General features: G+C 40.8%; 1 protein-coding gene across 2 annotated transcripts in view; it reads left to right on the forward strand.

Annotated features, from left to right (window-relative positions):
* Positions 1-289: 289 nt before the first annotated feature.
* col22a1 (collagen, type XXII, alpha 1) overlaps positions 290-12,999 on the forward strand; it is a 79,710-nt gene continuing 67,000 nt past the window's right edge. For both annotated transcript variants that reach the window (XM_080515757.1, XM_080515758.1), the window contains exons 1-4: positions 290-456; positions 3,721-3,863; positions 3,950-4,516; positions 11,729-11,809. In XM_080515757.1, the coding sequence (XP_080371883.1) occupies positions 3,773-3,863; positions 3,950-4,516; positions 11,729-11,809 (739 nt within the window). In that variant the 5' untranslated portion in view covers positions 290-456; positions 3,721-3,772. The remainder of the gene's footprint in view (positions 457-3,720; positions 3,864-3,949; positions 4,517-11,728; positions 11,810-12,999) is intronic.

Genomic DNA, 12,999 nt, shown 5'->3' on the forward strand with positions numbered 1-12,999 from the left:
AGAGAGAGAGAGAGAGAGAGAGAGAGAGAGGAAAAAAAGAGGGACAAAAATATCCAGAAAGTTGGGCCTATAATTGGCTGCATGCTTTTTATATGTGCGAGCACAACCCTGTCGAGAAGAGAAGCCACCTCGTCCCCCCCTGTGAAACCCAACACTCCCCCCCCACTTTTTTCTTTCCCTCCCAGTTCCCTCCCTCTCTTCATCACACAAGGTTGCTGAATCTCACCTCAGTTCACTTTGTAACACCACCGTACACTGGATTGTCATCCGCCCCTCCCGGATTGCTCCATAAACCTGCTCCTTGCCGGCCCGCAGGAGCGACTTTACTTTGGAGGGGGGGGGATTATTTGAGCCTGATAACGATGTCTCCACGGTGCTGATTGGAGGTGTGAGGGCTGGAGGCTGAGGACGAGACACCTCTGGAGAAACCGAGTGAGCGAGTGAGTGACAGGCCAGGTAAGACAGACGAAAAGACAATCGACAAACAACCACTTGCTCTTTGAAATCTCTGAGGTACTTAGAAAGTCTTGAAGAAACTCGTTCGGTTTTAAATTGTTTGGCATTTTCTTCCTCCTTCACCCACTTGTTTCGTCTTCCTCTCTTTTTCTCATCTTCTTGGGTTGCGCTTGGAGGAAAAAAAAGACGAAAAAAAAGAACAGTCTGTTTTTCTCATTTTGGGGAATGATAAACGCGGAGCTTCTGTTTTTGACATCCACATCCTGGTCCCAGGTCTGCCATTGAGACAGGAAGTGGAAATGGGCCCCGGTGATACAGAGGTGCAGTTTGTAAGGAATCTGGCCTCGGGTTCGCATGTTGACAGAGACGAGCCAGCTTGCGTTTAGCTTCTCCCTCGGATACTGTGTCTGCTCGTAAAACCGCGGATTAGCCGCGGCGCAGGAGCTGGAAGCGGCAGCGCAGCACATTTAAATGCAATCAGTGATGAAAGAGAGACTAATTGGAATATGTTCGACTTGTGCAAAGTTGGGTAAAGAGGATTACGAGCATGAATTCAAATCTTGTTCGGCTGCTTTCATCGGGTGGCTGAGATGGGTTTTTTTTTTTTTTCTTGCACTGAAGTGCTTGCTGGGTTGCATTTCTACGATTTTAAAAGCACACTAATTGGGGCAATTAGAGCGATTCAGAGAGCGTGCCTATTCTGCTTATTAATAGCTACAGTGAGACTAAGTCGTGGAAACAGCCCAGTGGAGAATCAGATAGGGAAATTAGTGTCTGGAGGCTAAAGCACTTTGCCATTACCCTCAGTAAATAATGCATTCTCTATTTCACAGAGTACACATGGGGAACTACAGTGAGAAGGCTGTTGGTTTCGAAAAGTTTCCCCCTTTATAACCTTAAGAAATAGTTTTATGTTTAAATTATGTTTTTTGTGCTAATTGCATATATTAATCCCAATAATTCTCAACATAAGACTTTTAAAAGCCCCCTGAAATTTTTTATTTGATGTTTTGAGCATCAATTATTACCTTTTTAGGCTTTAATTTTAAGGGTTGGACAAGAAGAGTGGGGAAAAAATGGTCATTAAAGACATACTTAGCTTAGCTTAGCATAATGAGCTTGACTCTTTGAATGCAGCAATACCCACATACCAATATTTATCCTCTTGAGCTCTCATATTAGTAAATTATCTGTTGTTAGTTTATAAGGAGAAGTGTGTAGTAGTGAGAATTTTTGGAATTAAAGGTGTTACTGTAGCTTGTGGATCTAGACAGCAGAGGCTAGCATAATGTATGATGATTAGCTGAGGTTTGAACCTTTAACACTGGTATGGAAGCTGGATATCAACCAATGAAATATTTTCTCTTTAAAGCATGGCAAATGGAAACTCCACAATTTAAAACAATTTAATGTTAAAATCGATTCAACAATTTCACAATAGCTTTCAATACAAACATGAGCAGTTTTGGAGAATGAAGCATTTGTAGGATGTGTTTCTTACCAGGGAAATAGTTGTATCCCGCCAGTCATAAACTGTGAATGCTAATTAGCTCTTAAACTGGGCCTGAGATCCTGTTAGCCAACAAAACCAAATCATGCGTTGATTTCTTATACATTCCTTACACCTGCTAAAACAAGGCTTTGTCACACATAGAGAAGATTGGCAAATGGCGAAACACATATTAGATCAAAACTTCAGATTGTCACTCACCACCCGGTGTTGTCGACATTAAACATCACTGTTTTCTTTATGTATCGTTTCATATTGAGTCAATCATAATGTGTGAACCAAGCAGGTGAGGCCATCAACTATTTAAATACTTAAATAAAGGGAAATAGAAACAAGTTTCTATCTGTTGTTGGGTCACATGATAATTAGCTGGTTACTTAATAAGGAACTAAACTAAATATATTAATAGTGTTGTGGTCAAGACCACTAAACCCGAGATTGGGTCAAGATCAAGACCAGAGCATCTGAAGACCAAGACAAGCCCAAGATTATCACAATGTGGTTCCTGACCGCTCTCGGGTGCAGGTAACAAAACAAACCAAACCAAACCAAATGAATGTCTTGTAGCTTCCTTACATTGTCCAAATGTTTCAAACTTGGAGGAAAAATATGCTTTGAAAAAAGTTTGTTATGTTTGAAGAACATTTTACAACTAAAGCCAATTTATTAATATTATTTGAACCATTATCCTCAAACTTCTCTGCCTCGGTTACAAGTTCAGCACGTTGAGCACAGACACTCCCAGTATCTTAGTAGATATGATTTTATTCCATCTGCCATAAAAATGGAAAATGTTATCAATGTGTTTCAATGTGCAATAAAAAAATTTTTAGTTTCCCAAGCAAGAACGTCTTTCGTATGAGCATTTCTATGTATTGATAAATCAGGTCTGTGCTTAACATGCTGCCAAATGTACTTTTCAGTCAAAACGTTGCCGTGTGAACGGGGACTCATTCTGAACAATAACATAAGTGAAGTCTTTCATAAACTTGAAATATAAGACACATAATTTGAAACTATCTAAGGCAGTGACTGTCGGTAAAGATCTCTTCAGGTCAGGACATATAATTGCTTCCCAGGTTTTGCACGACTCAAACTTTCCTGCACCGCCCCCCGTTGACCCCCCGCAGGCAGGATGAGCCGGTGTTATGGCTACGGTCAGTCACACATCAGGCATCACAACCACCGGTGTACAAAACAGAGCAGGACTAGGTTTGTGTTTATAAGGCAGCACTGTCTGGAGTGACAAGCCTCATGAATGAATCCGGCACAGACAGATGAGTGTTTTGAGGCGAGATCGGGCCTGTTCAGATTTCGCTTGAGCAGTTCAATCATAGGAATACATGTGAGATTCAATTTAAAAAGAAAAAAAGAAAGAAAGAAAAGCCCACTGTGGAGGAATCCGACTGTAAACTGCTCACTCCTGACGTTCTTTTACAATCTTGTGGGTGGAGATGCTGAAGGAAAAAAACTGTCTGGCAGCAAGTTTCCAGCAAACTCTGGTGAGTCGATTGTTCACATGCTGCAGAGAGACGTTGCATTATCAAATAACGGCTTCAATTATCACATCCAATAGAAAATCTGGACAATAGAGCTTGAGAATTCACCTTGCTGGAGCCCAAGTCACTTCATGCATATAAAGTTTCTCGTGCAATTTCAATTCAGATTTCCACCCTGATTTACTCAAATGAAGAGAATCTCCACTCGAATCATTTGGTAGACGAACTATGTTGATGTTTTCTTTGCCTTTCCAGACTGGGCAGCTTGATGGTGGTAATAAGATAAACAAAACAGACCCAGGCTGAGATGGAGTTACGACTGGGCTTCAGGGTGTCCCTGGTCTTGGTAATCCTGGCCTTGACTCTTTCCAGTGAGACAGTGGAAGCGCAGAGGGCAGGTAGGAGCCATCAAATCAAACACATCAAAACAATATCAGTTTGAAAGCTTGTGCGTGACTAAATCATCCCTTCATCCATCTTGCAGGCTGTAAGAATGTCCACTATGACCTGGCGTTTATTCTGGATACCTCGTCCAGCGTGGGGAAGGAGAATTTCGAGAAGATTAGGCAGTGGGTGGCCAACCTGGTCGAGTCTTTTGACGTAGCGCCCGACAAGACGAGAGTGGCAGTGGTCCGGTACAGCGACAGACCCACCATTGAGTTCAACCTGGGGCGACACAGGACCCTGGAAGACGTAAAGAGAGCGGCTCGCAACATACGCTACCTGGGCGGAAACACCATGACTGGCGACGCCATCAGCTACACAACCAACAACATCTTCACGGAGCGAAACGGAGCGCGGCCCACAGCCAGAGGGATTCAGAGAGTGGCCATCCTCCTCACGGATGGCCGAAGCCAGGATTACGTTCTGGAGCCCTCGAAGGCGGCTGCCAAGGCCGGCATCAGGATGTTCGCCGTGGGCATTGGGGAGGCCCTGAAGGTGGAGCTGGAGGAGATCGGCGCCGAGCCGAAGAACGCCCACGTCTTCCACGTGACGGACTTCAACGCCATCGACAAGATCAGGGGCAGGCTGAGGAGGCGGCTGTGTGAGAGTAAGTCCCTGGTTGAGGCTCATGGCCAAAACGTCGCTCGCACTTCTTTTTGAAGTCCATTTAAAGAGGCTGCCTCACCCTCAGCATGCACTTAATCAAATTAGACTCTTATTTTAACCTCGAACCGCCGTGCGGAGGAAAGACCCTGACCACCAAACCCCACCCCGACCACAAGTAGCTGCACATGCTGCGCTCTGCTATCATGACTCCGTTTCATTGAATATGAAGTGTGTGAAGGGGGCTGTTTAAAAAAATAAAAAAAATTGGGGCTTGTAAATGATAAGTTTCCTATAACCAAGGCATATCTGTGGTGGAGCTGCTTTTGTGACTCCTCTGTTGCAGAGGCGTTTAGCACTGGAAAGCCTGTCTTATTCTGACCTCAGTGGTTTCTTTCCACTGGTGCACTTTGAAGAACTCCTTCAACACGAGCACACAGCCTTAGAAAGTACATCGACGGTCAAATAAATTAGCTGAAAACGACTAGAAAATAAACAAAAGTTCCAACAGCTTCCACGCCGTCCGGTCGCTGAGCGCGGAGAAAAGGGGGAGTGTCTCTGCGCGTGTTTACGTGGAGAAGATGGATGCTTTGCACGCCAACGCATGAAATTCCTGCCTAAAATTAGCCGTACAGGAAAGAAAAGGATGCCACGAGTCTTCACCACCAACATTAAATACAGAAATGGGGATGACATGATTACACGGTGCGATCAAAGATGAGCAAGCACCCAACTTCTACTTCAACCTGGCTTGTAAGTTTTTGGCTTGTAAGTAAGTCTCGCAGGGCAAAACCAGAGGTTCCTGTCGAAACCAAGTGTGTGCTCAGTCTCTAAAATGGCTTTACAGCTCACCAAGGGCACATCCGCTCACAGTCACACGCCTCTTGTGCTTTAAAAGACGCTTGTAGAATCATTTTAAGGTTCCCGAACTGTGACCTTGCTCCTTGACTCTTCAGACCTTCAATCTGCCAGCCAGCAATGCAGTGCGGCTGTGCTCCGAGGAACAAGCTGTGCAGCGAGTGTGTAGACTTGAACTGACCGAAAGGCTAAATTTACTTTGAAAGAAAAGAGAGAGAGAGAAAAAAAAGCTACTTCTTGTGTTTTCTTTTTCTAATCTCCAAAATCTCCACGGGTGAAGTCTCCAAGTCAGCACAACTGGCTCCCTGAGCGACGCAAGAAGTTATTTTCACCCAGAAAATTATAGCTGTGATATTTCAAGTGGGTCCGAACAGCCCGCTTCATGTTTTCACCTTTTAATCTGCAGGTTTAAAAATGGACGCTATGTGTGGCCTCACCTTGTGGCATCTCGCACTTGACCCGACGTGACCCTGGAGACCAACAACCAGCACCTGGGGCAGGTTTTAAAAAAGCAGTCATAATGGTGAAAGACAGGGAGTGGAGGGATTAAACAATTACCGAGGTGTGCAACGCTGAAACTTCTGCCAATGCTTTGAACCTGACGTTCATTTTCAAAGGTTTTTACGCTGCTTCCAATTTAGATCGCAGCCGGATCCTTAAATTATAGCTTCAGGGCCACAAGTGCAGGGAGGAGCGCGGCTATCGAGCATGCTAACGCCACCTTTAAAAAAAAAAAACCATGACGCACTTCATCTCATTCACACAAATGCAATAACTACTTGATGCACCGGCTTCACAAGGAACAAAAAACCCAAGAATCTTTCTTTTATTTCAACAATATCATCTATACCTACATTTATGATATAAAAATTGTTATTGCCACTTTCTACCAAAAAACCCCTTTGAAATGAGACAATACAGCTTATGAAGCTTATATAATTTTGATGTTCGTACAAAAACTGCATCTTGTGTTTATTTTATAAAGTATTTATAGATTCAATTAAAAATAATTACATCTTTAGGTTTTGTGGACATTTGTTTTACTACTTTGTAAATGATTTGCTTGTGAGTATTTTTTCATTTTCTATTCTTTTAGCGTTTTTAGCCATTTGAAGCACTTGAGTGACTGTGTCCATTTTTCTCGTGCAGAAACTTAAGGCCTGCAGGTTCAGTCTGGACCCCATGTTATATTATGAATCTGCGAAAAACCTGACACGCATGTGTTTGTTCTAATATAAAAGTCTATCTTGCTGCGCCGTCCAATACAATAACCTGCACCGACAGAAATGCACGTTGACTTTGTGAGAAGCATCTTGATCAAGGTAAAGCAAAACCAAAAATCCCAACATGTCCAGGAAGAAAACAAAATCACAGAGACAGAAGACAGGAAAACAAAATCATGTTTGTTGATGTAAATGTAGCCTCCAAGACAAAATTCAAATTCTCCAACAGAGTGAAGGAAAAGAGAAAAAGACGACAGCAGAATATCTTTCTTTGTTCACTTTCTTCATATTTAATTCTCACGAGGCTCGAAAATGTTGAGAGATTTAAAACATTTGTTTTAATAACAATGATATGTCCTTTCACATAATTCCACATAAACAATTAATGAGACAAACTATAGAAAAACATATTCACCTCTTTGTCACTCTATGATAATTAACTTTAATGCTTCATTTGCACAACATTTCCAGTGAAAACACATCATTTTTGCATTTTCATTTCAGAAAAGTACAGCAAGTAGCACAACACATTTTTGAAAATGATGTCCAATGATGAAAAGGAGTTGGACGCCACTGTTTTGGTATTTTAGTCATGTGACCTGTTAATCAATAATTTGAGCTGTTCAGTTTATTTCAGTAATTGTAGAATATCAGCCATTTTAGTGGTTTTAACTTAAAGATTTCGGCTTCTTTTCCAGTCATTTTTGCTATTTTAACACTTTTCTCTCCCCACTATGTCAGTCTTACTTGGGCAAGTCATTCTTGGCTTTTTTTAAAAGTTCTTTATCCCTTTTCATACATGTTTTCGAAGACATTTTCAAAAATAGTGATACAAATTCCAGAAAGCTTGAGGGAGCCACTGCAGAGAGTCTGAAGGTTTAACACCGATTAATATGGTCAAGAACACGGAGATCCAGTTAAAATTAGATCTAAAGCAGAGAGAAATGAGACAGGATTATTTCTTTGAAAAAAATAAAATAAAGAAGAAAAAAAGTATTGAAACGCTCACAAGTTAAATCAATCTCTTAGATTTTCTCATTAAGCGTGTCGGCTTGTGTCCACTGAAGTCGTCGTCACAATCAACAATCAACACCACAGAGGATCAAAGCCTTCCTGATGTGATGATTTATTTTTATTTTTTTCACGGTGGTGATTTAAGAAAATTGCAGGGTTTGATAACAGTCGTTTGGCACATACTTGATCTACGAGGGACGTTGGACTGTCTCACTGGGATATTTTGAGCCACGGATGATATTTAGGAGTGGCAGTTGGGCAAATTGCTGGGCTAATAATAGACTTAATGAGTAGTTCCTCCAACAGATTGATTTAATGATGACGGGATCCTGACACACTCCACTGGTTTCAATCATCGTTCCCTTTTCAGTTGTAAAATGAAAGCAAGTGAACAGATCACACGGATTTGTATAGATGGTTTGAAAAGTGGGAATTTATTTAGGGGAATACTGCAACCTGCTGCATTAGGTCATTTTAAACTGAAAGTAACTGTAATCTCATGAAGAAATCTTACTTTATGTTCTGAAAAAGAACAACATCCCCATTGGATTTTTGCTCAAAACCAGACAATTGTTCTTTATTGTGCTTACAGTGCTATTGGGTTACATGTATTATGTAAAAGTTTAGCTTTATTTGCATTGTTAACTGAATGCTTGTTTTAGAATACAAACATTTTCTCAGAAACGTATGATGATGATATTTTGACTTCTGAAAAAGAATACATTCGGCCACGTTTACACTTTTGAAGTGACATAATTGTTTTTGCCTGTTTGTTTCAGAAATGTTTCACATGTAGACGACTTTGTGAAAACAATGTCAGTTTACATTGAAACTTCAGAACCACTGAAAACAGTCTATGTCATGAGTAAGTGCTGTTGTTTGTAATTGTAATGAAGCCACACACACACACACACAGGCACTGACATTTACAGACAGAAAGTTGGATTGTTATTTCTGGTGACTCGTAACTATAAAACCTGAACATGTACTGGAGGCCATTCTTGTTACCGTACAGCTACTGAGCATGTGCAGAAGAACAATTTACTACGGCCGTGGTGCGCATGCACAGTAGCAGTGTTTCAGAAAAGTTGCTTTCCACTTGTTTCCACGGAAACGGAGTCAGAGCTTTTTCAAAGAGTCCCACCTCAAAGACACCCGAAACACAAACTTTATTCAAAGATGCCTTATGATTCATGTAATCAAAGCCTGCCTCCAATGTATGGATGGAAAATGTGATATGTGATTTAAAAAAAAAATTATAATAATAATCTGATTCACAAACCTGCTTATGATGAGTTAAACATATCTACCAACAAGTTGAACTTAAATATACAAGTTAAAGTTAAAAAATAATGAAGACTGGGCTTTTGTCCCAAGAATTTTAGGATTGGATGTAAAAAGACAACTTGTTTAAAAAAAAAAAAAAAAAAGTCCCCAAAAGAAACACATCCAGTACGTTGATTCTTTAATTGTTTACTTAAGAATTAACCATAAACCTTCAAAACACTTTCTTTCAGAGTTATAGATACAGTATGTTTGAAGAGACCGCCTCATCAGAACCCCGTCATTACTTTCTGTACGAACAATGTAAATAAACATGTGATGGTTGAGTTAATTTAAGGCCTTAAAACCAAATGAGGTGTTTCTTTGATGAGGGCTGGTTCAACTGAAGGCTTCCTTCAAACACCTACAAACATGTGTTCTGCTTCAGAGACGTTCCAGGATCTGACAGACGGATCCTTCACAGCCTCGCCGACATTCACAACACGAAATAATCACAACAGTGTGTTTGACTTACGCAACATGGCAGCCAGCATCCAGACAACACACCCCGTCGATCATGATCCACCAGAGGAAAACACCTTGAAACAAGAGGATTGGTTTTCTGAAATAATCACAAATAACCCTGATAAATGTTTATCTTTTAACCCAAATGACAGCTCTTCGTTGCATCTGTCATAACTACCACGACCACCAGAGGGCTCTCGTCATCTTACTATGTGTGTCTCGTGATTGTTATAGTGTCCTTTTCAATTATTTATTTTTAAACTAATCCAAAAACAAGCCAAAAACCTTGACATTGAATATCAATGATCAAACCCTGAGAATAAAGCAATTGGTCCCCATGTGTCAAATTATCATTATACATACATTTATTCCCTGGTGTGCTTGTCATATGATTTGCTGATGATGAAGTTTAATAGGAAAAGCAGTGCTGATAAACTTCCTCCTATGGGAAACATGGAAGTTCTTGCTGCAGTTCTCGCCAATCCAATCAATCATTGTTAAAACATTCCCCTAAAAATTCACTGTGACGCTGGAGGACGAGTTCGGGAATCACCTAGATGACCTGAATCACTACAATCTCTCCAAAGAAAACATTGTAGTCATCAACATCTGCACTAGTTATTTAGATATTTCAACATGGAAATAGACCGACAGACCAGTGAAATGATTCAGGCAAAGCGTAAGTCTGTCATTCTCCATTAAGTCCACAGACGTCACAACCAAGAAGAATTCCACGTATTATTTACTGCTACGAGAACCATAAATAAAAATCACAACCTTCTAGGCTACAATCTTGTTTTTGTACTCAAAGTAAAACAACTCTCTCAAGATGTGATTCATATTGAGTCAACATTTACATCTATTAAATTAAGCAGTGTCACTGCTGCATTCTTCAATTCTGAAGTGGGCACCTTGATACAAATAGAAAAATACTACGCCTGCCAATGAAAACTCAGCCTGAAGGTGTTGCCTTTCCCACTGTCATCGCCTTCACTGAAATACGCGCCTGTGGAAATATAAAACTGCTGGTGGTGGGGACCTGCCCGGCCTTACTACGTGCTGCTGGGGGAACCTCAGCCATCGTCACCCGTTCACACACTGGGGGGGTCCCTCCTGACCGCGGTTGCCAGACCCTGTTAAAAAAAAACAAAAAACAAAAACAAGCATTAAGGTTTCTGAAAACAAGAGGATATAGAAATGAAAAACTAACCAGCCTGATTTCAAAAGGGACTTGCTGAGTATCTTGAGTCCTTTAAAACACTTATCTAAAAATAATATTTGCAAATCAAATTCAGGCCTCATTATTACATTTTCATTTTCGCTTCAACGTCAACGATGTCTGTTTACATGGAAACGGCAAAAAGGCTGTATACAGTGTAGTTAGCATGTTGGGCCACAAGTTGGCGCTGTTGGGTGTTTCAGTGATGAAAACACAAACATGTGCGCAACTGGACTCTCAACTATCAAAGTGACCTCTATATGAGAAGAAGATCTATTAACTACAACTGTGGTGTGCATGAGTCCAGCAGAGTCCCCGAAAGGTTGTGAATCCTCCGTCTACATGGAGCGTTTTCAAAAAGTCGTGTCTTTAGTGGCTCCGAGCCTGATTGTCCCATAAACCCCCAAAACGCCATGCAACGTTTCCGTTTTCACATCTGAATGTTGTCGTGTAAACGGAGCCTCAGACTCTTGTATGAAACACTTTAAATCCACAAAGACCTCTGTTAGTTACACCCAATTTCCCTTTTCCAGGACTTTAAACCAATATTTCTCGCTTTGAGTTCCAACTCTTCACCAAAACGCACAGCAGAAGTAACTTAAGCATTTTTATTCAGGCACGTCTTGGAACCATTGCAGAGACTGTGCAATATCCCATTTTGAGTTAAAAATAATCAAAGTGAAATAAAATGGTGTGTAAATGTATATTTTGCCCAGTTTGATCCTGACATTTCTCATTGAAAGGTGAGAAGAAGAAAAACTCTGAATTCAAATTACAATAAAGTACGTTGATTTACTCTGGAACCAATTCAATGTCACTGGTTTCAATGAAAATCAAAAATATCTTGTTGAGGGGAAAGCAATTCAAAATTTGAAGCAAAGAAAAAAAGACCACAAACACATAAAACAACTATTAAGCCACTAATATTTGCATGTTTTGTTTTTTTCATACAAAAAACCCCCTAAATTTCAGTCCACAAAATGTGGTTTGATAATCTCAATGTCAACGACAAGATTGCCATGAGGATGTCTGAACTTTTTGCTGCTGACTTAGCATAATCACATATTCCCTTTCCTGTGTCTCACTGAACTGAACGACTGTCCTTTCTCCTCAGACGTCCTGTGTCCAAACATGAAGGTCCAGCCGGATCGCTTCCAGCCCAACAGCAGCAGTTATGGTCTGGAAGAGGTTCCAGGTATGTACAAACCTGCTGCTCTGCCAACGGCGTCACGCAGCGCCGGCTATATCCGGAAACCCCAAAGCTTTTAATACACTTAAGCAGACAGAATCATATGTTTTACATGCTTTGTGTTGGGAGCGCTCCCGCACAGTTCTTCTCTCTGTCAGATGCTTTCAGAGTGTTTTCAGACAGGAAGTTGCCACTTTTCATGTTGAAAGCTGATTCACTTTCTCTGAGTGTTAATGTACATCCATTTCTATGTTCTCCTGAAAAAGCTAATCCATTATACTTAAAAGATGTTTGACACTTTGAAAATCCCACATATTTAACTTCACATTTTGCGACAGATACGTCACGTGTGCGACTTGTGTTCATAGTTTATCTGCTGTGACACCGGATGCTGCTAAAGCTGCGCTTGTTTTTAATGTTTGTGCAAAATTGTTTGAAATTTACAATCACAAAAGCTGGAGCAGAGGCTTGATGCTTCTCGTCATACTGCCACCTACAGGTCTGGCATGCTCATAGGAGCTCTTAACCATATTTAAATACATTTTGAAAACGATCTGATGTAAACAATTTTATTTTTGAAGCAATGTTTAAACTGCATGTAAAAGTGTTCTGAAAGTTGACAGTGACCCGTAGTGGCCTTGCAACTTGCTCGCCTGTCCAGACAAAGACTTACCGTTGTCATGGCTGCATCTGCGTGTGGTCTCATTACAAAAACAACCAACAGCGCCAACTCGTGGCCACGCATGCTAGCTACATCATTTTCAGAATTTCTGCCAGTGTCACCAGACATCGTCTTCAGAATGTTGCCTCGTGAAACAATAAAAGGAAAAACAATGAATTTTGACTGAAACGTCACGTAAACTGAGCCTTAGTTGTAATTAATGATCAGTGTTTTTATGAGAAGCAGGTAGAAGATCACAAGACAGAGTATCAATGTTTTCTTACAGCCTCGACTCAGAACACAATTCTGAAAATGTCAGCAGATTGTTTTGTTTGCGTCTGAAGCACATTACTAATCACTTGATGGTTTTATTTCATGCATTCCAAAGCTGCCGTGTTAAAAGCTTCTTTTTTCTTTTTTTTTTACTCAGAAGTCTTGAATAGCGTTTATCCAGAAAGGTCGGATGTTGTTATAAGAGTGTCTTTTGGGGGATCTGAGTTCCTGTCTGTGTCTCCCACCCACATCCATCACTCTG

This window comes from Blennius ocellaris (genome assembly GCF_963422515.1).
Source record: "Blennius ocellaris genome assembly, chromosome: 20".
Lineage (NCBI taxonomy): Eukaryota > Metazoa > Chordata > Actinopteri > Blenniiformes > Blenniidae > Blennius > Blennius ocellaris.